This window comes from Plasmopara halstedii (assembly GCF_900000015.1).
Source record: "Plasmopara halstedii genome assembly, contig: Scaffold_2386, whole genome shotgun sequence".
NCBI lineage: Eukaryota > Oomycota > Peronosporomycetes > Peronosporales > Peronosporaceae > Plasmopara > Plasmopara halstedii.
The window spans coordinates 1,090,237-1,117,820 of NW_020189293.1; the positions used below are offsets into that span (position 1 = coordinate 1,090,237).

Genomic DNA, 27,584 nt, shown 5'->3' on the forward strand with positions numbered 1-27,584 from the left:
GGGCTGGATAGCCAGTAGTTATGCATGTATTAAGACTTCGCTATACATATTTAGTATATCTAAAAAATCTAAACTTTTAACATTAGGATAAGTAATTATATAAAAATCAGTTTGGAATTCAAACCGAGGAGTCGATTAGCCTTGGGAAGGCAATTATGACTCTTGGAGCAAGCGGATTGCGATCCGCTAACTCATACTTGGTTCTTGAATAGAACGAAAAGTCAGTGACCTTAAGTACGTTTCCTCAAGCGTTTTGCTACGGCAGCCCCGCTGCAGATACTATCCCTAATAATTATCCAATTCAAAGTTCATCTCACAACTCATTGGGCACGGAAGTCGTTTTTTTTCAACGAACTAAGATGTAGTGTGTAGCGGACACGCGAGCCTCGTTGAGGCAATAATCGATTGGAACTCAAAATGCTCTCAATCTTAATGGGAGGAGGTGTAACGGGGGTTACACATACCCTGGTCATGGTGTAAGTGCACCCAACAAGAATACGTTATGTGGCTAGATAGCCAGTAGTTATACATGTATTTAGATTCTACGATAAACATTTAAAATTAGGCGGTTTAGCCGCACATAAAAATAAATAGAAATTTGTTTTGAATTTAAACCAAAGAGTTTATTAGCCTTGGTTAAGGTACTAACTACTCTTGGAGGTAGCGGGTTGCGATCCGCTACACTCGTATTGGTCCTTGTAAAGAACGAAAAATCGGTGACCTAAATTAAGCTTCCCCAAGCGCTAAGCTACTTTAGCCCCGCTGCATCATCTAGAGCATGCCCGTAACTATAATTATATCAAATTATATCGCCCCAAAGTAATATTTACCGTCTCTATTCTCAATCTGGACGCTCAACATAAGTGCACTTGCGATAGAACCACTCAACTTGTACGGACACCTGGTCTAGGAGATTTTTTTGCTGTCTTAACAGCGTCTCCTCATATATGATGAAAGCCTCCGGAGAAGTGTGACCGTTTCTGGTCCGTGATCGCCGTCCCTCGAGATCAAACATAGATGTGAGCTTTTAAACCGTGTATAGTAGCCCTACGGACAGATAATTCGTGCCCGTTCTCATAGAAAACACACGTTACAAAGGCTCGGCTGTCGATTGACGGTACGTGCACGTTGTGCAGAGAAGCATCGATTCGAAAAGTCCGCATTTACTTCACACATGGAGCGGGTTTAATCGCTCGAACTAGAAGCGGAACCAAGAAGCTTTCGAATCGTGTGCACTTATACACCGTCAAGAGTGTTTACTATTTAGTATATGATTTACTTTGATGCAACATCAAAAATTGTGATCGTACACGTTCGTATACTTGTTGATTCATGTCTTGAGGGCGACTTGCAGATTGATTCAATGGGTTATTGTGGCAAACATTTAGCATAATCTCTAAACTCCCATCAAATGCTTAGATGAGACGGTGGTCAGAAGAACACCATCAGAAGAACATAACACTTCCGCCATGATGAGTTTTTTGTCAGCGGCACAATTTTATTTATGTGTTCAGTGTAATTACACAAAAACTCCACACTTAAGGCTAATATTTGGCAACATCGCCAATGAGATCTGTCCATGTCTTAAATAAATATCACATCTACACGATTCATAAATATGAAGTCCAAGGCTTTTCATACAATGTCCTCAGAGATACTTCGAGTGCTGTGTCGATGTTGTGATGATCCAGTCAATCGCAAACTGCTTTCTCTACTTCTAGTGCTTACATTTGAGCTACCAGACCGTGATTTGTCGCGTCTTGCGATATCTGAGTCACTCAATCCATGGCCACCCGAGCTCCCTTTTGGCGTTCTCTCTCCTTGAAACGAAGTCATGATAGTTGTCACGGGCAAAGGAGGTAGTAGAAGGGAAGCGTCAGTTGAAAGCATGTTATCCTCATACGGTGACGGCAATTCCATCACCTCCGTGTAGCTGTCTAAAGACGAGGACCGTTGTGCCGGAGAGGAGGCTGAAACTGGAGACAGCACTGTCATCCTCGAAAACAAATTTTGATCACTGTGCTCACGACGTTGATGGCGCTGTTGCCGCGCTTTATTACTTTGCTGTATTTTTAAATGCTTCGTAAGTTGCTCCACACTTTGTTCATAGCCCAATGAAATGTTAAAATGGTGCACCATGCTACGTGAAAAGGTATAGCGTTTCGCTAAGTCAACCTTGTCCATCGACAGAAGGATCGGAACTAGTAGTTTGCCACGATCTTCCGCAAATGCTAGTTGGTCAGCCAGCAGATCACAATTCACTGTTAAACGTGACAGAATGACCAAGACAGCAGAGCAAGCAATGATGGCATCTTTTGCAGCGAGTTGGCGAGTCTGAACGGAAAGACGTTGATCACGTTCATTGACATCTGATCCAATATCTTCACTTGTCAAGTCAGTAGCCGCGTACTCTTGAGACTGATGCGCGTATCGTACTGAAAGCGCCGACTGGTCCACAACACAACGAACACCTTGCTTCAATAAAGACTTTCGTAGACGCAGGCAGAAAGAACGATGATAATCTCCGTGTGCGATAAATACGAACGAATCAGCGGTCGTAAGGGCTACAAGCGACTCGATCCTACGAAAGGGACGGGAAAGTGGTACAGTGAGGATATCTTCCGGAAAGTTGATCGTTTCGGCATCTTCACATTCACCAAGGTTTCCACAAACAGAAGATGTTTCACATAATCTTTTGTCTTCTACGCGGGAGCACTCGCTATCATCGCAAAAACTCTCACAATGAGACGCATTTTCGCCAGCTCGATCGTCCATCTCATGCCTAGGAAGCTGAACCTGCTGCTGTTGCGCCTGACGCCGAGCTAGTCGAGCTCGGTGCTCTTCAATCTGATCTTGAATGCCATCCAAGAGCATTCGCAGGCAATGACTAAAGACATTATCGTTGCTGTCTGGTTCAAGCCTGATGCCATCCGCTTCGTTGATAGAATTAATTTCGTCGCTATAGACTCCATGCGACTCGCTATCCTCCACGGTGTGTGAACTATTGCGCATAGTCACGCACTCCTTTTTCTTGGCGCTTTCACCGATCTGTTCATCAGATGGCGGATATGACTGATTTTCGTTATATTTGATGGCGTAGAGTTGTTTCACTGCTGGCCTAAAATCAATCACTTGACGAGTCCACAAGTAAACTTGTAGTTCCTCGGAAATTTCCATGTCCTCGCATTGAATCGCCACGACTGGAATATTCTGCATCTTTGCGAACGCAAGCTCTTTCATACACCATTGAGACTGCGGATAGTCTTTCGTCAGTACAGCAAGCACGAGCGCACTACTTTGAATACCGCGTGCTATCTCCTGACGCCACACTGCACCACCAGTGATACCCGTAGGCCCCATCGTGTCGATCCATGTCGTCACGCGATGGCATTCCAGGGCATCTCGAATCTGACAAGCCAGCGATGCATGAGCGTGGCTATAGCTTATCATTACATCGCGATGACCTGCCTCTTTCTTCACAGCAAATCGAAGATCCGGTGATTGCGCACAGTCAATTGCACGTTGGCCAAGAAAATTCATCGCAGTCAAGCTTAACCCTGCACGTACAAACAATACGGCTGCAGTTCGGTTCTGTCGGCGTAACGCTACATGAAGCGCCGAGTCTCCATTGACGGTGCGCGAATCATGCAAGCGCACCCCATGATCAAGCAATAATTGAAATATTCGCGGGTCAAACCCACGTGACAGTGCCTTTGATCCACTCAAAGTGACGCCTACATCACTGTAATTATCGCCACCATCACAGTCGTCCTCCTGCAAGCGATCCTCTCCAATATTTTCACGTTTCCCTGCTACTGTCTTAGCTCCTCGCTTCATGGATGCACATGCACCCGCTGCACAGATACAAAGCAGTGGATCACCCTGAGCATCGCGCACATTTACATCAGCATTGTTTGACAAAAGCATTTCAACAGCACGAGTGCGATTAAGCACACAAGCCCAAGCCAGCGGTGTGCGTCCAAATACGTCGCGAGCGTTAACATTTGCACCATATCGTATGAGAAGCTTGATGATACTCGCATGGCCACGCATCGCAGCCCAGTGTAACGGAGTGCGCTGAAAACAACCACAAACTTGTTCGCCAAGAGTGTCTGGATCTGCGCCGTGTTCGAGTAAAAACGCCACTTCTTCGCAACGTCCGCCAGCACAAGCATCATGCAAAGGAGTCAGCGCAACATCCCCACCATATTTCTCCATCTGTCGAGCAACAGCCGCATTTCCTGCTATCCGCGCCACTTCAAAAGCTGTAAGTAACAGCCCGTTAGCATCCCCAGGCAACGCGAGAGGGTTTCCACCAGCATCAAGCAACAGCCGTGTGCACTCCTTGTTTACAGCCCAATACAGCGGCGGGGTAGCAAAGCGGGGATGCGTAGATACAGCCGATGCATTAGGCTTTGCACCGTAGCGCAACAGTAAAAGAGTAAGATCCACGTGGCCTAATGTCACTGCAACATGCAGTGGAGTAAGTAAAGTGGCTTGAAAGAGACCCACTGGTCCGAATGGATGGGAAGCGCTAGTTAGCCCTGGTGCTGCGCCTCCATTTCCTACACCAGCACCCAGGGATGCGTTTGCAACAATACTAGCACTTGAACGGCGTAAAATGAAAAAGAGAACGCGAAACATTACACGATAGAGCCACCCACAATCCAATCGCAGTAGTTCTAGTTTGTCAAGTTGCTGGACGTCAAAGTGGCCATTCGCGAGCAGTTCACGGACAACTTCAATCTGGTCAAAAGCGATAGCCACGTGTAAGGGATTACGCTGCCCACAAGCAAGCAAAAAAATGCTACAAAAATTTAACACGCGCGGTTCATACCATTCGCTTGCAAAATCTGAACCAGAAAGCCTAACAGCAGATTCCAACAATGTGCGCACTTTCTCCACATCCCCCCGTTTGGCAGCACTGTAAAGGGCAACTTTTATAGCATGAATGCGCTGCTTTGTGCTACCTTGTGCTATATTATCTTGATTCTCTCGAGTCGAATCCTGCTTGCAACGTTGCCAGCACGCCCATAATGGAGCTGGTAGCCATGCATATAGCGGGGTAGCAAACGACTTTTCGACATAATCAAAGCGAGAGTGACCGGAAACGTATCCACGTTGGAAAAAAAAGTGCTGGTGAAGTCGGTGAAAGAGAAGAATTTGTCGCCATCGTAGAATATAAGCGTACACAGCGACGAGTTCCACCATTACGAGCAGCACAAAAAATCCCGTTGTAAGTTGACGATTGCATGCATCAAGCATTTCAATAATACTTCCAGATCTCGATGGTTTGAAAATAATGACAAGTGTAACGACAAGGTACGGAATATCCACAATCACAACGAGCTCGCATAGTGTAAATAAATAAGTCTTTTCAAAGCGCTGCTGTTCCATGTGGACGTCAACAACTGCAGAGGAAGGAGAATCCATGGACGAACGTGGTGATAGTGTTGTAGTATCCTCCACACTGGATCTGGACACAGGTTGGTATAGTCTGCATGCGTTGAAGTTTAGCGCAGGCAGACAAAGTACTATACTTGCTAAAAGCGAGTATGCGTACATATCTAGAAACTTAAGTGAATGTTTATAACACTGTGTCTCTGCTTCATCTTGTGCTCTTTCATCTCTGTGTGTCAGTATACTCGGTATCACGGCATGATTTAAAAGGCCTCTAATAAAATAGACAGCCACAATAAGCATCGTATTGGCCAACATCTTTGCACTTAAAAACGTGTTGCTGTCTCGTTTAAGGCATGGAAAAACAAACCAAAGGATGCGTCGTATTCTCGTGTAGCACCACCAGAATTTTTTAATTCGCATCTGTCCATTTCCATCCACGTAATAGCGACAGGGTAGCGCTGTGTCATCGGATTCAGGTCTTCCATTTATTTCTGAATTATCGATATTATAGTTAATACGACCAACTGTCTTGGAGCTACAGGAAGAGTGCGCAGAGAGAACCGAGACGGCAGCTCGTCGGTGCCTAGAAGAATATTCAGTCGTTGTGTCTGAATGATGTGCACCATTTGTGTGTTCGGCAGAATTGACAGAAACGTTTTGAAGTCTTCGAAGTTGAAATTCCGCGACATCAATTGACGGAAGTCCATTGCTAAGCGATGGCGGTGATAAACGACTCTCCTCTTCGCTCTCGCTACTGCGCGTTCGTTGACGACGTCCATGGGGCGAATTAAATGCATGGAAGGAACTTGAAATGCCCAATACTTGCTGAGCACCTTCATTCTTGATCATCTGGTCGTGAGACGCTACCAACGTAGTGGCTTCCGTGGTATTGACCTCCAAAGGCATTAAGAAATGCAGTGCTTCATTTATGTCTGTAAAGTGGGTTGCAATAGTAAATTTGCTACTCATGTGTACTATTTTTAAAAACAGAAAGTAGTAGTACTATTATTATATACACCGTCAGATCGCATCCTTCTTTGTATTAGATTGTCCTCTTTCTGTTGTCATGAAGAAATTAGTGATCAAGCCGTATCGCCAGAATATGGGGATGGATCAAACACGTGCGCAAGAAATCTGGTCATCTTTACGCAAAGCCATTTATGAGATTTTCTTGCATAATGCGAGTGTACTCTCGTTTGAAGAGCTATATCGAAACTCGTATAATTTGGTGTTACATAAGCATGGTGACTTGCTTTACAACGGCGTAGTAAGCGTCATTACAGAACATTTACAAGAAGTTGCACAACAAGTGGCTGCTGTTTCTGATAATGTGCTACTTATGGCCCTCAATGATCAGTGGGTCGACCACCAAATTGTCATGACAATGGTACGCGACATCCTCATGTATATGGATCGCACTTACGTTACCCAAAAGCGCAAGCTACCGGTATATGACAATGGACTTTATATCTTTCGGGATATAGTTATGCGTCATGAAAGCGTACGAGACCGACTGCGTGCTCGATTACTATTCAGTATTGAACGAGAACGCCATGGTGAGCTCATTGATCGAGACCTTCTTAAAAGTATGCTTCGTATGCTTATCGACCTTGGAGTGCACTCGAATTCAGTGTATGAAAATGACTTTGAAGCGTATTTTCTCGAAACAACGCTCGACTTTTATCGTGCTGAGGCTCAAACAATGCTCGAGGTAGCAACATGCTCGGAATATCTCGAAAAAGCCGAGCAACGATTGAATGAAGAAGGAGCACGTGTACTCCATTATCTAAACGTATCGACGGAGCATAAGCTTAAGTCAATTGTAGAAACGCAATTGATAAAGAATCAAGCTAAAGCATTGGTTGAGCTGGAACACTCAGGATGCATCGCGCTCTTTCGTGACAATAAAACTCAGGCATTGCGTAGAATGTACTCGCTATTTCGACGTGTACCAAGTACATTACCGGAGATTAGTAATGCTGTGTTCCAATATATTAAGTCGCAAGGAGACGAGTATGTCAAAACACAATTGCAGGCAGAAACGGCATTGGATGCGTCTCAGTTTGTGGAAAAGCTTTTGGCTTTGCGTGAAAAGTTTGTAAGTTTTTTGTCGGAGAGTTTCTTTGATGACTCGCAATTTCGTCTTTCCATAAAGCAAGGATTTGAAGCATTTATGAATACGAATACAATCTGTGCTGGATACCTGGCGCATTACCTAGATGAATTGTTGCGCTCGAAGACTCGTTTCGAAGAGGAGATGGACACTCGCGTGACGCATGTCATTGCTCTTTTTCGATATCTGCAGGATAAGGATGTCTTTGAGGAATTTTATAAGGTTCTACTCGCTAAGCGCCTACTAAATAGTCGTGGCACATCGGATGAGGCAGAAAAACTTGTAATTTCAAAACTCAAGGCAGAATGTGGTTATCAATTCACGTCGAAGCTCGAAGGCATGTTTAAGGATATGAGTATTTCTAAGGACCTCATGGAGTTGTATAAAAAGTCAGGAAACGACACTCGAGGTTCCGGTTTTGATATTGATTCCTCAATGGCACCAATGTTATTGTCAGTTCATGTGCTCACAAGTGGTTTTTGGCCCACAGAGATGGCTTCTGTGTGTGCACTACCATTGGAATTTGTTCAGATGACTCAAACCTTCGAGGCGTTTTATTATGCCCGGCATAATGGTCGTAAATTGACATGGATGACTAACATGGGTACAGTAGATGTACGAGCTACGTTTATGGCTAATGTAGAAGATGGTGAACGTCGCCATGAGCTAAATGTGTCAACGTATCAAGCTGTTATCTTATTGCTTTTCAATCAACGTTCTGAGTGGCGCTTTAAAGAGCTATTGGAGCTTACACGCATTGAGGTGAAGGATCTGAAGCGGCATTTGATTTCCTTGTGCACACCCAAGTACAAAATACTAAACAAAAGTTCAAAAGGGAAGCGTATTGATGAAGAATTCGACACATTTACAGTGAATGACGCTTACAAATCGAAGCTACGTCGTGTTCGAATACCCCTTGTATCTCAGAAGGAGACTTCGTTGTTGCCAGCTACGTCCTCAGGTATAAATCACTCCGCTGATGCGTTGCCACCTACAGTTGCTGAGGATCGCAAGCATCTTGTTGAAGCTGCAATTGTTCGAATTATGAAGACACGAAAACAAATGCAGCATAATCAACTCATTGCCGAAGTCACACGTCAAATGGCTGGTCGCTTTACGCCTCCTCCTCAACTTATCAAGCTGCGTATTGAGAGTTTAATTGAACGCGAATATATTCAGCGCAGTATCACAGATCGACGGCTGTACAGCTATTTAGCTTGAGAAGTACCGAACAACAGAAAAAAGTCAACGTTACGTCACAACTTACAAATTCAGAAACGCTCTATTATCAATTCTTGTTTAAATTTTAGTCAAATATTAGAGACTTGAATGTTTTTGCGAAAGTATCACTTTATCGTAAGTAGTATCGTAATATTATCGGTTTTGCGTACAACGCATAATCATGACTGAGTCGGAGTTGTTGGGGCTCTCGGGGCTTCGGTCCGTTGCCGTACAATCCACTCATATTCACCATGTGCAACATCTAAAGCTCAGTCCCTTTCCATCCAAGTCTTGTACCTCGAAGCCAAATCTGCGATTACGAATGCAACTGCAGCGTCTCTGGCGAGCGAACGCGTGGCTCATTTTGACACTATGCTTTACGTGTTTTCTGGCTACTACAACTGCTGCTACCTTGACGAACAAATCACAAGGCGGAACAACAGCTTCAAGCAATCTGTACATTGTTTTAGTGAGCATTCCCGTGCTAGATAAGGTGCTGCCGCTCAAGCATTTAGCTGAAGCACTACTGTCTCGTGGAGTTCGTGTGGGCTTCGCACTGCCAGAGAATTGTCGTCAATTGGTGAGCGATTTGAATGGACTTGAGTTTATCTCATTAGGACAAATTGTGGGCAAAGGTTATCGAACAGCGTTGACTCCGATGAGTTTTGAGGACTTGGGAGTCTACGACAGCCATTTAAACACGCTGCATTACTACGCTTCTTTTCAGCGCCCCATGTACGGCGCTTTGTTGAAACACTTTGAAGCCGATCGACCAAATTTGGTTATTGTAGATCGGTACACTTTTGCGGGCTATGATGTCTGTCATCGACTGCTGCTTCCTTACGTCGTGAATGACCCGCAAATGTTGTACGACATAGATTCACCCCCTGCGTACATTCCTGCCCCGTTTTCGGATGGCTCCATACATGTACGAACCAACGTTACAGTGTATGAAAAAGTACAAAACTAACGTAATTTCTACATACTGTAGACAACGAGCGTACTGGAGCGATGCGTGAATAGCTACTTTCGTTTACGCTTTCGATTGGGAATAGTGTCTGTGTATCAGGAAATTAACGCGGTGCGTCACGATCATGGACTTGAACCTATTGCGAGTAAACATCAAATGCACGGTCACGCATTAGTGCTAGTCAATTCGGTTTTTGGCTTAGATGAAGCGCGTCCTCTCGCGCCACAATTTAAAATGGTAGGTCTCTTGCAGTCACCGACCTTACAACGTGAGCGCGCTGAAGCCACGAGTAGCGCAGCCAGACATCGCAGATTTCCAGCAGTGTTATTATCATGGTTAGAGGCTCCTGAACACGTGAAAAAGCGACTTGTGTATATCAATTTTCAGTCCATTGGCCCTTTAAGCCATCAACTCATTGTATCGACCGTAAGTTATAGATCTCATTTCAAATTATCGGTCAGCCCTCTCATTGTTTTTTTCATGCTACGCAGATAAATTCGTTTGAGTATCTGAATATTCGAATTCTGTGGAAAATCACTTCAAAACAGCGAGCAACGTTTGATATTCATATACGTCGTAAAGATCCGATAATGTTCATAGGCGATGAAGTGGAGGATGCTACGTTGCTCGCGTTAGCACCGGAAATTGCGTTGCTCATTACTGCTGGAGACTATTTGAGCGTACTCGAGGCTCTTGTTGCCGGTGTTCCGATCATAGGTATCCCTCAATCTGCGGAACAATCAGAGACTCTGAATGTTGTGATGCGAGCAGGAGCTGGATTGCGATTGGATGTCGAAACCTTCACTGAGAGCACACTAAGCAGATTAGTGGATTGGATGGTCAATCGTGAGTCCGAAATCTATAAAACCAACGCTCAACAGCTCGGCGATCTTATCAAAACCGGTGGTGGGGTAGAACGTGCAGTAGATGAAGTCCTGACTGTCGCTGAATTTGGAGCTCGTCACTTGTTACCAATGCATAACTTGCAGCCACTGTACAAGACCTACCTTGTGGACGTCTACCTCATTTATGGAATAATTCTTTGCGGTGCCGCCATCATTCTGCGCACATTTGCGTCAATTGTGCTGTCTAAATATCAGCCTTTGACGCAACCTGATTCAAGTGAAGCTGCTGAGAGCCAAGATGACGCAAATACCGAGGATATGGCTGTCGAATAAAATGGAGCTCACCTAATTCTTACCGTGTGGACTGAGGCATGCTCCTTTCTTAATAGTGATCGCTCTTATCACATGTCTACTTGCTAGTAATGTACAGACTTTACATGTTACACATTGTTTATGTAATTGATACATGCTTCTCACTGGACGGATGTTAGTTGATCTTTCTAATTTAAGTACATTAGTCCTTTAAAGTATCACAATAATACGAAAAAGCTCTAGAATAAGAATAAGTCGTACTAAAATCTAGATGAATGCTATCCAAGACTCTGACTCAAACTATCACAAATCTACAGATCTAGCATAGTAATTTGAACTTTATGACAGTAGTATAAAGGTACCGTGCGCCCGTCTGCGTGCTGAGGTTCTGACTGGCCGTTCCACATAAAACGAGTAAACGATCCCAGCCTTGATTGAGACCAAAGTCCGTACAGTATTTCAATACATTCATCAAGTAGCTATTCGCACACTTCAGTTTAGAGCATCAAATACTTCGAGTATGGAATCAAACGCAACCTTAACTGTATGCACTGATGACCACGTTGAGCTTGAGGAATCACTAGATCCACCCACGCAGTATGTACTACTTGAGACTCCTATGAAGGAATATTTACGTCAAGACACGTTTGATAGCGATGCTGAGACGAGAATCGCAGAACCAATTATTCCTTTAAAACCAATCATTACGTCAGACTCAAGTGAGATTCCAATAACACGTACGATTCCAATTGAATTTCAAGCTATTACATTAGAAGATGCAGAACGGATAGAACGTGAACACGAGCAAATAGAGAAAGAGGACGAACAAGAGGAGAATCCGGAACATACAATTCAATTAACTTCATTAAACGTGCGAGACTCTGTCATTCCACAACTTCCCAAGCGCTATCTCAATACTCAATTTCAGAGTAATTCATATTTCTCCAAACGACTATTACGACTCTCTCAATTCATTGTACTTGGTGATATCATTGCGCTTGGTTTTTTCTACTTTTACGAATCCAATGCTGATGATATACAACATGGAAAATTATATGTTGGCTCGCCACTCCACGTTCTCGTACATAGTAGTGAACAGAGTTGTTCCACTTCGTTGGCACTTGCTGCGTTAGTTTATCATTTATTTCCTGCCGTATTGATTCTAGGTCTTCCAGCATCAGGATTACGTATATTTGAACCATTTCGACGAGAACATCGATTTGATCAAGTTGGAAGATTGCAAAAAGTGAAACGAACAGTTTGCCTACAAGTTTGTGAGCTTGTTGGTGTGACGATCTTTTTATATGAAGCACTCATTCTTGGTTTTACTGTCTATTACGTTGCAAGTGGTAAGATCTTTGTTGGCTGTAACTCAAACATTCCTGCGTATATCTTTTGTGGCTTTGCCTTTATTATGTTTTGGTTACTCTTTGTACTCATGCGAGCATTTGCTCGCTTTCGTGAACATTTAAAAATGCAATTGGGTGCATTTAAAGAAAGTGATCAAACGGGCGATGTCAAGGCGCATATGTTACGCTCGAAAATGAAACGTAGGAAACGACAACAAAGAATAAATGGTCATTCTGATGAAGCGATGATACCATCAATCGCTGGATCGACACTTATTAAAGACATTAAAAAGCGACTATTTCGAGGCGCTCATCTAGGTGATCTCAAGCTTTTACGTCGTTCAATTCGGATAGCCAAAGCACATCTTGGGGATACGTTTGCAGAGGATTTATATCCAGATCCTGTCATGATGTTTGGTATCTTTGGATTCGCAAGGAAAAATCCCATGCACGTCGCGGCGTATCAAGGAAATATTGCAGCAATGGAATTATTATACAAAGCGCACTTTCGAATTAATGTGTTTGACAAAGTGTCGCGTTGGCGATTGAGTACAGGGGATGTCTTTTGGTACCTTGCCAGTTATTTCATTCCTAAGACTGTGGTCTCTGCAGATGAAACGTATAACTCCGTTCTCAAGACGACATTAGTGACACCATTGCATTGTGCCGTAAGTACTGGTCGGTTGGCTGCTGTACAGTGGCTCATAGCTCACGGTGCTGATGTGAATCTTTGTTCCAAATCATCGTCTCGATGTGAAAGTCGTTTACCACCAATTTTTCTTGCAGATCATCCTGAAATTGTGCATGTATTGCTACGAAATGGTGCGAATCATCTCGCAATCCCTGATCCAGGTCATATGAATACAATTACAGTTCTTCAGCTTGCGTATTTACGTGGAAACTATGCCGTTGCTCAAGTGCTAGAAGATTGGGGAGGCGATGTGGCACTTACACCACTGCACGCTGCAGCGGCGATGAATGACGTCGCAACGATTCGGAGCCTTTTGCGTAAAAAAGTAAATCCAGACGTTTTAGGTGAGCTTGGATACGTAGGTTTGAACAAGCGAACGCCACTGCATTGGGCTGCTGTCAATGGTGCAGTAGGTGCTTTAGAAATTCTCCTAGCGGCCGAGGCCAATGCTAACTTTCAAGATGCGCAAGGACGAACTGCTCTTCACTGGGCAGCTCGTGTTAACCGTGTAGATAGCGTAAAAGTACTGCTAGCACATGGTGCAGACCCTACGATTGTTGATGATTGCGATATGACGCCGATTATGTGTGCGGCTTGTGCTGGAGGGACCAGTGTCGATATGTTTAAGGTGCTTGTTGCTAGTGGTGGCGATATCAACCATCAACTTCGTGTATCAGGCGATACGGCTTTGCATTTAGCTGTGAAACTTGATGATCAACAGACTGCATTGGCACTATTGAGTTTGGGAGGAGACATCATGCGTACGAATCACGATGGGTTTCGTCCCATTGATTGTACGACATCAACAAGACTACAATTTGAGATCAAACGTGCAGCTGGCACACGTGATGTCATGATTAGTTATACACACTCACATATGGAGTTTGCATTGAAATTACGAAAGTCTTTAGAAGATGCAAACATTACTGTGTGGCTAGATCTAATGGATCCGAGTGGAATAGGAGGAGGATCTGTGTGGCGAGAAGAGATTGCACGTGGAATTACAAATGCAGCCGTTGTGCTCTGTATATTAACAGAGGACTATACACAGTCAGAGTGGTGTCTCAAGGAATTAGCGTTAGCAAAACAAGTAGGTACTCCCATCTTGGCCATCTCGACTGAACATGCCAAGATATCAGAAGAATTACAAGTTTACTTGTATACTCGACAGCTTGTTCCATTTGAAAGTGCCATCGTGAATGTCGAACACGTGAATGGTAAGGAAGTGCGTTACGAATATGATGAATTTGCGTACAAGAGGCAGTTGCGGATGTTGCTTGATGGGATGCGAGATGAGATTGAAAAGCGAAAGGAAGATAATATTAAACGCAATATGCGGCGTGCCGAGATAAATCCAGTCACAGGATTAAGCTACGGAGCGAGTGGAATACGTAATCGACAGATTAAGCACGCTGTCTCCGGTATGAGCTCTTCAAACACATATGGGTTGGATTCGATGAAGTTTGATGAGCGAATGCTGGTTATGTCAGCAATTGATCCGACGAATCATAGCTCGTCCGACTCGAATAGCTCGTTTATTCATGACCAGATGGAGGGTTCAACTATGCAGTGTATGCTACAAAAGCGTCGACATCGTGGTCTACAGGGATCATCTCAATCCATTGGGTCGAATGCACTATCAGCCGTACGTGGTTATCACGATCCAAATGGTTCGAATTTAAGCGTTCTGAGTAGCGCAAGTAGCTCAAATAGCTTTGTAGACGACTGTGGCGTGTCGGATAGCATTATGCTGGATACGGGTGGCTACTACTTTTATCGAACCATCAACAAAGACGTATCAAAACGTGGAGGCTGTACTAACACGATACCTGATAAAAGCTCAAACCTTGTTGATGAATCTACGAGCAACGACAGTATCGTGGAAAGTTTAGAGGATTTGAATAAAGCTTCTGCCAGTGGCGAGCAGTTTGTGTTTATAAGTCATGGTAATTACCACCAACGATTTGTGCAGAAATTATGCGTTGAAATGTGTCGGGACGGAGGTCTGCGTTGCTATGTCGATCGAAAGCACATGGCCAAATTCTCCTCAACAATTGATGAAGACAAAGAAGAGGATCTAGATAAGACCAAGTCGAAATGTTCGATGAATGAAGACATGTCGGTACGAATTCACGAAGCCAAGGAAGCAATTCTCAAGTGTTCAGCTTTTGTGCTTCTCATCTCGGAAAAAACATTAGCAAGTGAATTAGTGAAAGATCAATTGGCGTTTGCGGAAGATAAAGGCAAGAAAATTCTACCAGTGGTAGTCAATCGAACGAATTTCAGTCTTGACGTCAAGTACAGTTTGGCACGTAGTGAATTCTTTCACTTCTTTACAAAGGGTGACATGATGGGCTTCCGTCAGTCTTTACGACACTTGTTGAATGCTTTGCGTGAAGAGGTTTATGGTATTAGTATTGGAGCGCCGCTACGCAATTTCAATCATCTTCGTTCCTTCAATTCTGCTGGAAATAAAGCACATATAAATCAAAGCAATGGAAGCGATGTGCAGCTTCGTGGTGGCTTTGCAGACTTACGTGATAGCTCGCTATCCACTCGATTGTCCTTCCATCCATCATTTCAAATAGAAGGAAGTTTGCGTCGACGACGTGTGACCTCGCGAAGTATATATGCAAGTTCCCGAAGTGACCCTTCGAACTTTGGTTTACCACCAACGCGTCTTTCGCAAACTTTTACCATAACAAGTGGTCCAACACGTAGTATAACTTCCGAGTCAAGTCTTTCGCAATCAATGATTGGTAACTTTTCAATGCTTGCAAGACAATTGACCGACGATTTTGATGAGGAAGACGAGAATCTTTCGTATGCAGGTATTCAGGATGAGGATTTCAATTCAGATGAAGAGATTGAAATGGGGAAAGATGGAATGATACATGTTGTGCATGAAGACCTACCATCCGTTTTAAAATCGACACAACACACAATTAAAGGTGCTCCTTCTTGTGATGGTCACTATGATACCCGCCAACGAGGATCGAACTCGTCTATCAGTATGATGGAACTCACGGAATCGAGCGATTCTATTAACATAAATTACGATGCCATGTTGGGTGATAAGATATGTGGTGAATATAATAACAGGGTTTAGTATGAAGAATCTCATAGTGGGGGCAGTAAATATGTATATAACATGCTACAAACACTTCAATTAAACTCATCGACTTAAATAGTGAGTAGAACTGACCATTGATCGTGCGAGCTCTGATAGCAGCTCTGTAGCCTGTTTGGTCGCGGATCCGAAGAGAGTATACAAAGTTGTAGTAAATGGGAAAATGAACCATCATTTTTATTACCAAATTTAAGCATACCTGCAAATAGAGGCATGTTGGCAGGCTATGCAGTAAATAGCTTTTACGGAAACGATATGTTTAGCATAAGCTTAGAGTAGACGAAATTCTGAAAAGATGTGACTCTTGGGATTGAGGTGCATACTAATAGTTATTAGTTTGAAGCTATCAGCTTCGGTCATGTATACGAGCTCATACTCTGTGCATTCGTGAACGCAACTTCATTTGACCAAAGATTTCTAAGGTCAGAGTACACAGCAACCCCGTTGTGCTTGGTAACATTCGTCTTATTTCAACGGTCGAATCTTCCTAGACTGCAATAACTGTGAACGCGTGGTTCGATACCTGGCATCGGAAAATATACTGGGTGAGCTCATATCTATCGTTGTTACCAATGGCAAAAAAGCGTTCCGAGGGCCAGACACGACAATCACTTGCCAGGAGGTGTTCACTAATCATACTTAGCATTGGTGAGACAACTCCGAGGATGGAGAACAATCCGCCTCCGTGAAGCTGATAATGCAAAGTATATGGCTCTTTGAAGGCAGAAAGAAGGAAACTCTACGTGCCGTATTACGCTTCAGTGCATCTTGAAGTCCTGCGCTTGTTTGAAAAATTCAAGGTTGATACTGATATGGACGATCGGACCTTATTACAACGATATCTGGGGGACACGTAGGCTCTTAGCTTCATATCACGCAAAGCATTTTATGTTGAAAAACTGATAAGATTAGATTTGACTTAATTCTTGCATTGGAGCTACCGTGCACCTAAAATAGGGGAAGCTTCGACAAATCGAGGACGCGTTAAGAGACGCACAGGTGGTGGTTCGCGCGGTCCACACAGGAGTGTCACTAATAATTTGCATCATTATTGCAAAGAGACATCATTTACGATTGAACTAATATGAATTTCATGCGTTTACTTAACCCAATATAACTAAACATTTTTTATTAACTGCCGACGTGTCTAATGGACCTTTCTAAAAACCCATTAAATTCATCCATCCACTCCTATAAATTAAAAGTGTGACAAAAATTTAAGTAATTGTACAACATTGTATCTTGACGATTGTACGAACATATAAAGTGTACGTACATCATCGTCCAGAACTCCATTTTTTCCCGCCTCTGCTCAATGGCATCAATCGTCTCACTTCAGCAAAGATCATATTTTTCAATTTTAGACATTGCGTAAAACTTAACGCTCAACCGGCACCCACTACGCTTCGAGTTTCACTTCGCTCTTTGCACTTTACAATGAGTGTGTATTCGCGTTTTCTTTCGTTTTATTCGGCTGCATCACCTGGCTGCAAAGCCAAAGTAAAGCGCACGACCGACGACCTTTACGCCATACTCAATAAAGAGGCCAAAATGTTCTTCAATTGGAATTGACGCAATCAGTGTTGTAGTTCTGCTTTAAGACATCCATCCATGCCGTTCACCTAAGTGGGGGTGCTTCCTGCGCTTCGCCCGCCCTCTCCACGAGCTTCAAGCTCTGTGCCCTATTCATTCACCGTGTCAATTTTGCGACGCCCCGCCCTGGAAGTCACGACGCTGTATAAATCGTTGATGACGAGCTTGACCTGGCTCATAAACCAAACTTGCCAATGTTTAAGCACGATAGTCCCACGGCTTCTTGTCGATCGCATCGCATCCTAATTATGGCTTAAAACCAGTTTTAGTTCACGCCGCGGTGATGTGTGGGGCTTTTCGCTTTCAGCGAGAGCAAAGCGAGCGCCAAAATAGGCTCCTTCCAGCTTCAAACCAATACTTGACTTTTGCTGGTGTATCCAACGAAACATCTATCACGTTGTGTCGATCAAATGAGGTCGTGGGGGGGGTCTTACAATTCCTGAGGAGTGCTGCATTATTATCAGAATGAGAAGGAACACCTTCAATGAGGTCAGTAATTTGGGCTCCTTATGCTAACGGAAGTGTCGAAAAGTCTTGCATAGATTGTATTAAAGTCTTGCTTTTGCAAAGTACAAAGCACGGCGCAGACGTCGAGGTCAACCGGTCATATAAACTATCCGCTATTGATAGTACTGCTCGTCTTCAATATATGCTTGTTTCCGATACCGATCACTTATCAGAACTGCAACAAGTTTGGCCTGCACTCGATTGTTGAAAGCGCGCTGATGGAGGATCCTGATATTTTCACAGGGAAGATGGAGGCCGAAATCGAAAGTGTGTCATTGTCAAAGTGACACCTGAAACTCACATGAATGTTCAATGAGAGGGTTTCCCATCAGATTTGCCAAATCCTGATAATTTTCCTGGCTGTAGCCGCCGGTTCATTGACCGTTCTCAAGAAATTTTGTGCTCAGTGAGCAGCACCGGCGAAGGACGACCCTGCTGTGGATGGCTCTCGTGATCGTGATGGTAGGTTGACTCCGTTCGAGAGGTGGAACCGCTCTCTGCGTAATCCTATCGCATCAGCACTTTAAAATAGCGTAGCTAGAGCAGAGGGCAGCTCAACTGTAAAAAAAACGGAGACGCGGATCCGACTCCAGCAAATAGCCTAAGATTTGGCTGATTCGTAAGAGTGGAGTCATGTTCTGACTTCAACATATTCGACAAGACAAGATGTGCTCATATCATCTCCGGGGAATGCATTCAATTTATTTTCTTCGCTAACATTTTGTAGCGTGGTCACGACCAGAATTTTGCGATCTTAGGCACAGGTCACTTATCAGCGTTGCAAAATTATTTGCCTACAGCAAATACAGTCACACCTCCATATGTGGACCTCCAATAGTGACACAAATCTTATATTTAGAACTCCAACGCATTGCACCGATTGTTTGTATTGGTTTTTGTATGCTACCTCCATTGGTGGGATTTTTGGAGCTAAAACAAAATCTGTGGTCACAAAACACGGGTTTCCCTCCATTTATAAATACTCGCCAACCGTTTTGGAGGCAAACAACCATGACCGGAGGCCAGCGACTGCTTGCGCGGGACGAAAAACGCCAGATTCAAGTACGTGTCAAGCGGGCATCAAGCTGTTCCAGATTCAAGAGTGGGTAGGAGCCAACTTTAAGATCAATTTATCGCGCTCGACAACGCATCGCATCATCCATGCGCTGGAAGATGTATTCAGTAGCCCTCAAGGCCATAAAAAGAATCGCAGTGTTCGGTTTCCTGAAGGCGTCGAGAACAGCGTATTCTGCATATAGATGTGCTCAACGTGCTATGTATAATCATGACGGCATAATGAGATGCGGCTGAGTTTTGCAACAGCTCAAACAAACATGGATCTGTGCAGCTTTATATTGGTAAAGGGTATATAGATGCAATGTGAATCACGCTCTTATGGTGTAATGGTTAGCACTCTGGACTTTGAAAATGAGGTTGTTTTGCAACATTTATTGGCAGATTTAAAACGGAACATATCTATTGCCTACACTCATATAGTTTATCTATTTGTGCTGTATAGCATGCAATGAGCAGCCCACGTGTCCATGGTTTGCTCCGCACAATCCCATCGTCCATATCAAAACCTGTAATTTAATATTTCCAAAAACTGCTCAAAATTGTTATGTGTACGTACACTACCCACGATCCTTATATTTCGCCATCTATCAAAAGAACGTGCCTGGCTTTTTATAATCATAAGTTTTGTTCGCTTTGCAAGACCCTTATCAGAGACTATACCATACGTAGAGGTGGTTTATGAGACCATTTTTGGCGTACACACTAATGTTTTCTCACAAAGTCCCAACTATGTTCGTCAATTGTAATAGCCCCAGGATAATTAGTCAGTGATTTCTATGAATGCCTTTACTTTTTAAACTGATCGTCACCCCGCTGTCGTGCTTTGAAAGTAGCAAAACTGTAAATCGTGACAGAGTATCTTTACATATAAGCACCTTCCTTCGAGACGGTATTTATTTATTTTATCACACCCTTATGCTTCCCACGTACGTGATAAAGCGAACGTTACGGGAGGAAATCTATCATCTGCATTCCCTTAAACATCCGTTACACAGCTTTTACAGCGGGGCTGCCGTAGCTCTTTCGCTTAGAAAAAGCTTGGTTAAGGTCGGTGACCTTTGTTCTATACTTAGTTCCAGTACGGGTGTAGCGGATCGCAATCCACTTACTCCAAGAGTTATCACAACTTTAATCCAAGGCTAATTACCTCTTCCGTTTAACATTAAAATGTTTTCTCGGTTTTAATTTGCGACAAAGCCGCCTATATCTAAATCTATAGATTTTCCTATCTGTTTAGTGAAACTTCATAGAATGTATAACTACTGGCCACGTACCGACTTGTTGTTTAAGTGTAGCCACTCCATTGTGTGATCACGCCATCTCGTGTCACCCACACCATTGTGTAACTGTGTGACCCGCACCTTGCTTTTGCCGATTATACGAACGAATCGATGTGTCGGTACACAAAACTAATTACTGTGGTGTTTTGTACAAAATACCTGCCATCTTCAAATACGTCAATTTTATAATAAAATAGTTAGCTTAAAATCGCCATCTTAAAATGTTTATAAAGCCTTTTTCCGCCCCTAAATACGGATATGAGTACCCGAGAGGTAAATATGAGCGTCTTCAATGCCTGAAATGGACTCAAAATTGCGTGTTTCCGTATTTGGGTCACTGCTGATTCGAGGGAAGTCCAAGCTATCACGTAATACATCACCTTCCTGTATAATAAGGTCAGCTACATTTTCTCGGTCAATATCTTTTCCTTCCGGTTCACTGAATGTGAATGACACAAACGACGTATTGACACTAGCAATTCTTGTCATGTCGAGTGTTGTATTCTCTCGTGGACTATAATAGCGACGCAATCCTTGAATGAGTCGATCAACACTTGGTTTAAAACTCATGCCATCGCCCATGAAGTGAAACAATTCATTACGAGCAAGTGAATATCGTTTATCCAAATCAATATCCAAGTCATTTAATGTGATTGGAAAAATAGGTCGTCCTTTGTCTTCTGCAAACGCCAATTGGTCTCGCACAAGCTCATTCGTCATTGTTTGTGTTGATAAAATCACGAGAAAACATGTACAACGCAAAATTGCTTCCTGGGCTGCATGGATACGAGCTTCAAACTGTTGACCATCTACGTTGCGATCTCCATAACATGCAATCCCAGCATCTGTCAATTCACGATGCAATTGCTGCACAAAATTTGAATGTTTATCACCATGCGAAAGAAAGACAAATGGTTGATGAGCACCGCTAGCATTTGGATCCCAAGGCTGGAAAAGTCGTGAAAATCCAGTACCAGTGCTTGCTAAGATAGTGCCAGTTGTCGTCTGTTGCAGCCTATTCACACGTAGACTGCTTGCAATGTTTTTCTGCACGATAGCATCACGATTCTTTTCAATTTCATCACGTACACCATCAAGTAGCAAACGAAATTGTGCTTGAAACTTAATTTCATCGTAATCGTATTCAATTTGACGGGCATTGACACTGTTTCGTTTCGTCTGAAGAATTGCTGGCTCAAACGGAATGAGTTGACGCGTATACAAATAAACTTGAAGAGTTTCTGTAATACGAACTCCTTCTGTTGATACCGCAAGAATGGGCGTTCCGACCTGTTTCGCCAGTGCTAGTTCTTTTAAGCACCACTCGGATTGTGCATAATCTTCAGTAAGTAGACAGAGTACCACTGCAGCGTTTGTAATTCCACGTGCAATTTCCTCTCGCCAAACGGATCCACCGCCAATACCGCTCGGATCCATTAAATCCAACCAAGTTGTAACATTAGCTTCTTCCAATGCTTTACGAATCTTCTTTGCAAATTCTGCGTGTGAGTGTGTATAACTAATCATCACGTCACGTTGGCCAGCAGCGCGTTTAACTTCAAATAGCAATCGCGTCGATGTAGTACAATCTAATGGTCGCAATCCTTCAATGTTCATTTTCATCAAGTTACCACCGTTGGCAAGAATTGCAAGTGCCGATTGTTCATTCTCTTCTCGAACAGCAATGTGTAGTGCTGTGTCTCCACTAGTTGGTAATTGTGCATTGATATCGGCACCTGCGGACGTCAGGATACTAAAGACTTCACGTGTTGCATCTAATCCTGAGGCCGCACAGATTAATGGTGTCATGTAGTCCACATCTACAATTTTCACATCGGCACCAGCTTTAAGAAGCGAGCGCAAGATATTCGTTCGGTTCAAACGAGCTGCCCAATGCAATGGCGTGCGTCCTCGAGCATCCTGAAAATTCGGGTCTGCTCCTGCTTCCAGAAGTATATCAACGACTTCTAAAGCGCCACTCACAGCTGCCCAATGTAATGGTGTACGTCGATTAAGACCCACGTAACCTAATTCACCTAAGCAGTTCACATCCGTTTTCTTACGCAAGAACTTACGGACTGTCGTGACATCATTTTGACCGGCAGCCGAATGAAATGGCGTTAGTGCTACATCACCGCCCCATTCTTCAAGTTCTTGAGCAACTGCGTAATTACCACGCAGATACGCAAGCTGCAATGCTGTGAGAGTATTCATGTATCCTGGATCGGGCACAGCAAGAGGATCCGCACCATGTACAAGCAATTCGCGTACAACATCTGGATGGTCGGCCAGGAAAAGAGGCGGGACCCGATCCGAACGGTACGACGAGCGTGCAAGTGTACGAGCTGATGCACCACGTCCAAGCAGCCAGCGTACAGCTTCTAATTGACCCGTTGAGACAGCACAATGCAGTGGTGTTACGAGCGTCGAGCGGAAAATAGAAACAGCTGATTCATCCTCGCTGGCACCTCCATCAATACCCGGACGAGTCACAAAATAACGAGCGAAATACCAAAAGAGATCACCAGTTGAGATTCGTACTCGACTAAACTTATCCATAGCCATGACGTCAAAACCTCGAGCTTCTAAGAGCTCCAAAGCTCGAATATTGCCATGATATGCCGCAACATGCACGGGATTTTTGCGAGAGCAAGCAAAAAAGCCCAAAACTAAAGTAGCTGGTGCATAGCTTTTACGAGGAAATCCTTGTGCCTCACTTGTTAAACCTGCCGCTTGCGCATAGTCTAGAATATCTCGCATTGCACGTAAATCACCATGTCGCGTAGCTTTATATAAACGCTTTCGTACAACTGCTAACGCTTTAGCCGATTGATTCTTAAGTTGATCAAACCCTGGATCCATAACGTGGTTCCGGATATCGCCAGTTTGGTCGCTTTCTCGAAAAGCTCCAAGTAACATTTTAATATGTTCTCGAAAACGTGCAAAATGCCGCACTTCCATAAAGATCCCACAGAAGCACATGACGCTCACAAGTGCAAAGAGTTGAACAGCAAGTAAATTGCACTTGAAAACGCCACCTTTGAAAAACATGTAGAGAAAAAACAAGATGACAAATGCTTGAAAAAGAAGCAAAACTACTGCCACGACTTCACAGAATTGAAAGACCAATCGTCGTTTAATTTTTGAAAGATTGTTATCGTCTTCTTCATCATCGTCAAGATCCATTCCGCCATTTCCAGTTTCAATGTCCGTTTTTGCCACCTGAGCGCCACTTGCAGCGGGTGAAAAGGAATCATCTCGATTAAAAGGCTCAAAAAGTCGCCACCCAGAGCCTGGTAAACACAGTAGAATGACTGCTGGTAGTGTGTGATAAATTAATGCTGAAAAGCCCACGACATTTTCGCAGCTTGTGGCTTGGAATGTATACACAATACGTGGCGATTGCAATTCAAATCCATAGACATGAGGGAAACTCGAATTTAAAACGAGCCAGTGAGGCTTATAGAAGTAGTAGATGCCCAAACCTGTAACTAATACCATTGAAAGTGGAATACCCGTGCGTAATAATCGTTGTGCAAAGAACGAATTGTGACGGAATCTGGCATTAAGCCAGTGGTGAGGTACGTGTGGCATTTTGCCTCTTAATGCATTACGATGATGGGCGTGGTAAAACGACCGTTTCTTGCTAGACATGCGGGAAGGAAGACGTCGGCGTAATTGTCCAACGTGGGACGTTCCCATCTGGTTAAGTGACAAGCGTGAACTTACACTAAGACGCGAGATAGCAGTAGAATTGACTGTTCCTTGGTTCATAAGTGGAATCATGGGATTGCGATGAGAGTCGTGATCAATATCTCGCAAAGCACCATGTCCTCCAATTGAAGCAGAAATTGGTTGATTTTCATTGCTCAATGTCATGGCGTCCATGTCAGACGTACGCAATATTACTTTATCGTTCTGTGGCGTGGACATTCCTTCATACATTGCCGTCTTTAAGCTAAATTCAAGCTTACAAGAAGAAATAATCACGCCAGTCGAGTAAGCAAGAGGACGATATAGTGAAGGACGACCAAACGGTAAATCTCGACTCAAACCACGTTATTTAAGTGCGTATTGTTTCGCTACACACGCGACCTGCAGTAGTTCGCGAAATGCTCGGATTTTTATCCCCATAAATGTACCCAACCCCTTATACTGACAGTTGCTCTCTGTAGTCCCACCGTGGATTCTTGCGTCTGGACTTTATCATACGTTACTGTATCCGTAAAAATCGTTTCTAGAAACGTCTACATTTTACATGGATGATATTGACATTTGTAATTAATGACATGTGTAGAATATTATTCGGTATATATCAGTCGTGATAATTTATTATTTATGAGAGTACAAAGGCTTAATATAAGTGTATCACTAGGATCAGCGTATGTATGACGTGTATTACGTTAGGTCAGCGATTGACGTTTACTGTATGTTACGTCAAGTTGGCGGGCGTATCACGTAAATTACGTGGGATCAGCGAGCGTATCATCTGCGGTTATTTTGATTGCAAGCAGTTTCGCTACTTCTTAATTAAATGCTAGATGACTGTTAGAGAAAGACGTCCCTCGTAGAAAGAAATATTCGGTAGAATTTCACTGAAACGGCAGCACGCGCTTACACGCATGCAGAAACAAAAATAGTACTAATTCGCTCTCAGCATGTAGGATGCCATGGATTGGTTATGGAATAGAAGATACGAAATCATGTCATAATTTGGTAATTTGGCTAGATTAGTCATTTCACTCTCAAGACGTTCCGGACAAGGCTGCACTTATATTGTGTTTTAGGAGGATATTAGTATTGGCAACTTTCTTTTTCAAAATCGATTGATGCCAAATTATTACGATATGAGACTCCATTTTATACTTCAACTCACTATGAGTTCCCTGTCGTAAGAGTCGTTGTATAAGATTTAAGCCTTGTAACTGGAGCTTCAAACATTATTTGGAACAGTGATAAATATGTGAGGTTTCATAAAGAAGCAATGTACAAAGGACTTTATGAGTAAATTTTCATAAATATTTGCCTTATTTAAGCTCAACAGACAATCCTCATAAATATCTTGAAGACAAAAAATCCATTAACAATTTTAATCTATTGTTGCTCAATATAGAACTCGCGAGGGCTCTATTAAATTCGAAGCCCACGCATCTCATTTAGAGTAATGGAGCATCACATGTGATTCAGCGGTGCGGAAATACCACAGTCCGTGTCGCTTAAAGCTCCAGCCCGCTTCATACGGACGTACCGGTCTTTTTACAAATTCATTACTTTTCATGAAGATGTATGATACGAAAATCTTCATTTTGTCCATTCAGCAAATTGAAAATTCAGTTTTTGTACTTTACTGTTATTCCACATCTCTGCGACGTCTTCGGTCCAAAGCATGAGGCAGCTTTTATTCACGTCATTTATCTACATGTATGAAAATTAGAAGAACAAAAATCAAGGTCTCAAAGCAGTATCGTTTATCCTGCTTATGTGGATGGACTTGGAACCACTCAGGATTTTTTGAGGCAAAATAATTTTATCGAATGCTCATCAAACTTCAACAGCTGAAGCCTTTGATAAATACATTTTGGTCCAACCAGAAAACGTGCGGTTTACAGCTGTTAATCTGTGTCTGACCTCTTGCTCATCATCATTTGAGTTTTGGCTAATGAAGCCGTCAGTGCTTCTCGGGCGATGCTCACGAAGTTGATCAGTAGGTCAATACACTACAAGTGTTTATACATCCAAGCGTTGCTACTTAAAAATGTGGTGCTACTGGCGGAGATTGCATCCATTCACAACAGTTAGCCATACGCAATACTTTGGTCGCTAGTTAGGGACACCCTCCGATGCATTTGTGCGGAGGAGCCTAGGTGTTAAAGCGAAATGCTCCCACGCATGAACTTAGTAATTATCATCGCAATACATGTCTGCACCATAAGCCTTCATTGATGATTTGATTGGCCACCTTGTCTTCGTAATACCGCCTTCAAAGTGGCTACGGCATTGGTGGGGGGGGGTGATTCCGATCGAATCGGTATGATTTTTCTGGCTATGGTTTCCGACACAAATTTGAAGCTTTTATCGTGAAGAGACTGACGATATAGCATGATAAATCAATGCGATTTGCACGTGACGGAGGCAGACTAAACACACACGAGTTCGTTTTTATTGACACATTGATCGCCGCTAATAGAGATACAAATGCATTGTCTGCAGGCTATAAGCTAAGGTGTGCCTAATCCTTTTAACATTCGTAGCCAGAAAAAATTGAGTTTAACTCCCGTTTTCCTGAAGAGAATGCAAACAAATCCTGTGTTCTATATTTATTTGCTCAAGCCGAACCACAATTCGCTCTCAGGAGCCACTCAGATTGGATAAGTCGGATAGATGGCTCAATCATCACTAGTAACGGAGCTACATCCTGCTTTGAAACGGCGATCTGGCTTTAGATGTCTCAAACCAGTAAGTCCATCCAGAAGATTGTGCGACCACATCCGAGGAGAATTATATGTCTGTATCAGCCGCACACAGAGCGTCGGCATGCCGCCACATCGCTTGGAGCTCACGAGACTAAGAATCGTATTGGCTAGCTCTGCTCGACGAGATATTGCAAATTTTGCTCTTTGATTAAGCCGGAAGCTCACATTTGTAAGAAATCCAGGGTCTCCGCCGCGGCGAGGTGGGCAGCATAATGTGATATATATAGTTACGCATACCCTGGTAACAGGGGTGTGTGTCACATCAGATAGACATGGTATGACCACACTTAAACAAGAAAACGGTACGGGGCTGGATAGCCAGTTGTTATACATGTATTTAGATTTTACTATATATATTTAGGAAAATCTATGCATGGAATATTAGGCGGCTTTGCCGCAGATAAACATAAATAAAGTAAGTTTTGAACCTAAACCTAAGAGTTAATTAGCCTTGAATTAAGGTAATAATTAATCTTGGAGTAAGCGGATTGCGATCCGCTAAACTCGTACTTGTTCTGAGTGTAGAACGAGAGGTCGGTGACCTAACTTACGCGTCCTTTATGCGCAAAGCTACGGCAGCCCCGCTGCACTTGGTAGCACTTGTAGTCAATCTACACCTG

General features: G+C 43.3%; 9 protein-coding genes across 9 annotated transcripts; 6 read left to right on the top strand and 3 right to left on the bottom strand.

The window, feature by feature from the left end:
- Positions 1-771: 771 nt before the first annotated feature.
- Positions 772-1,015, bottom strand: PHALS_03664 (uncharacterized protein; the record flags this gene model as incomplete). Its single annotated transcript, XM_024717917.1, has 2 exons — positions 772-788; positions 853-1,015. 2 exons carry the CDS (start codon positions 1,013-1,015, stop codon positions 772-774), a joined length of 180 nt encoding a protein of 59 aa, XP_024583367.1.
- A 620-nt stretch (positions 1,016-1,635) lies between these two features.
- Positions 1,636-6,372, bottom strand: PHALS_03665 (Ankyrin; the record flags this gene model as incomplete). The annotated part of the gene is made up of 1 exon (XM_024717918.1): positions 1,636-6,372. One exon carries the CDS (start codon positions 6,370-6,372, stop codon positions 1,636-1,638), a length of 4,737 nt encoding a protein of 1,578 aa, XP_024583368.1.
- A 97-nt stretch (positions 6,373-6,469) lies between these two features.
- On the top strand, positions 6,470-8,737 carry PHALS_03666 (cullin c; the record flags this gene model as incomplete). The annotated part of the gene is made up of 2 exons (XM_024717919.1): positions 6,470-6,959; positions 7,035-8,737. 2 exons carry the CDS (start codon positions 6,470-6,472, stop codon positions 8,735-8,737), a joined length of 2,193 nt encoding a protein of 730 aa, XP_024583369.1.
- Positions 8,738-9,059: 322 nt separating this feature from the next.
- PHALS_03667 (hypothetical protein L915_00224) lies at positions 9,060-10,885 on the top strand (the record flags this gene model as incomplete). Its single annotated transcript, XM_024717920.1, has 3 exons — positions 9,060-9,665; positions 9,729-10,133; positions 10,199-10,885. The coding sequence occupies 3 exons, from the start codon at positions 9,060-9,062 to the stop codon at positions 10,883-10,885; spliced, it is 1,698 nt and encodes a 565-aa protein (XP_024583370.1).
- A 499-nt stretch (positions 10,886-11,384) lies between these two features.
- PHALS_03668 (transient receptor potential ca2 channel (trp-cc) family protein) lies at positions 11,385-16,013 on the top strand (the record flags this gene model as incomplete). The annotated part of the gene is made up of 1 exon (XM_024717921.1): positions 11,385-16,013. One exon carries the CDS (start codon positions 11,385-11,387, stop codon positions 16,011-16,013), a length of 4,629 nt encoding a protein of 1,542 aa, XP_024583371.1.
- Positions 16,014-16,606: 593 nt separating this feature from the next.
- PHALS_03669 (uncharacterized protein) lies at positions 16,607-16,891 on the top strand (the record flags this gene model as incomplete). Its single annotated transcript, XM_024717922.1, has 2 exons — positions 16,607-16,682; positions 16,761-16,891. 2 exons carry the CDS (start codon positions 16,607-16,609, stop codon positions 16,889-16,891), a joined length of 207 nt encoding a protein of 68 aa, XP_024583372.1.
- Positions 16,892-19,145: 2,254 nt separating this feature from the next.
- On the top strand, positions 19,146-19,393 carry PHALS_03670 (uncharacterized protein; the record flags this gene model as incomplete). The annotated part of the gene is made up of 2 exons (XM_024717923.1): positions 19,146-19,196; positions 19,229-19,393. The coding sequence occupies 2 exons, from the start codon at positions 19,146-19,148 to the stop codon at positions 19,391-19,393; spliced, it is 216 nt and encodes a 71-aa protein (XP_024583373.1).
- A 1,344-nt stretch (positions 19,394-20,737) lies between these two features.
- Positions 20,738-24,436, bottom strand: PHALS_03671 (transient receptor potential ca2 channel (trp-cc) family protein; the record flags this gene model as incomplete). The annotated part of the gene is made up of 1 exon (XM_024717925.1): positions 20,738-24,436. One exon carries the CDS (start codon positions 24,434-24,436, stop codon positions 20,738-20,740), a length of 3,699 nt encoding a protein of 1,232 aa, XP_024583374.1.
- Positions 24,437-26,521: 2,085 nt separating this feature from the next.
- Positions 26,522-26,724, top strand: PHALS_03672 (uncharacterized protein; the record flags this gene model as incomplete). The annotated part of the gene is made up of 2 exons (XM_024717926.1): positions 26,522-26,539; positions 26,590-26,724. 2 exons carry the CDS (start codon positions 26,522-26,524, stop codon positions 26,722-26,724), a joined length of 153 nt encoding a protein of 50 aa, XP_024583375.1.
- Positions 26,725-27,584: the final 860 nt, after the last annotated feature.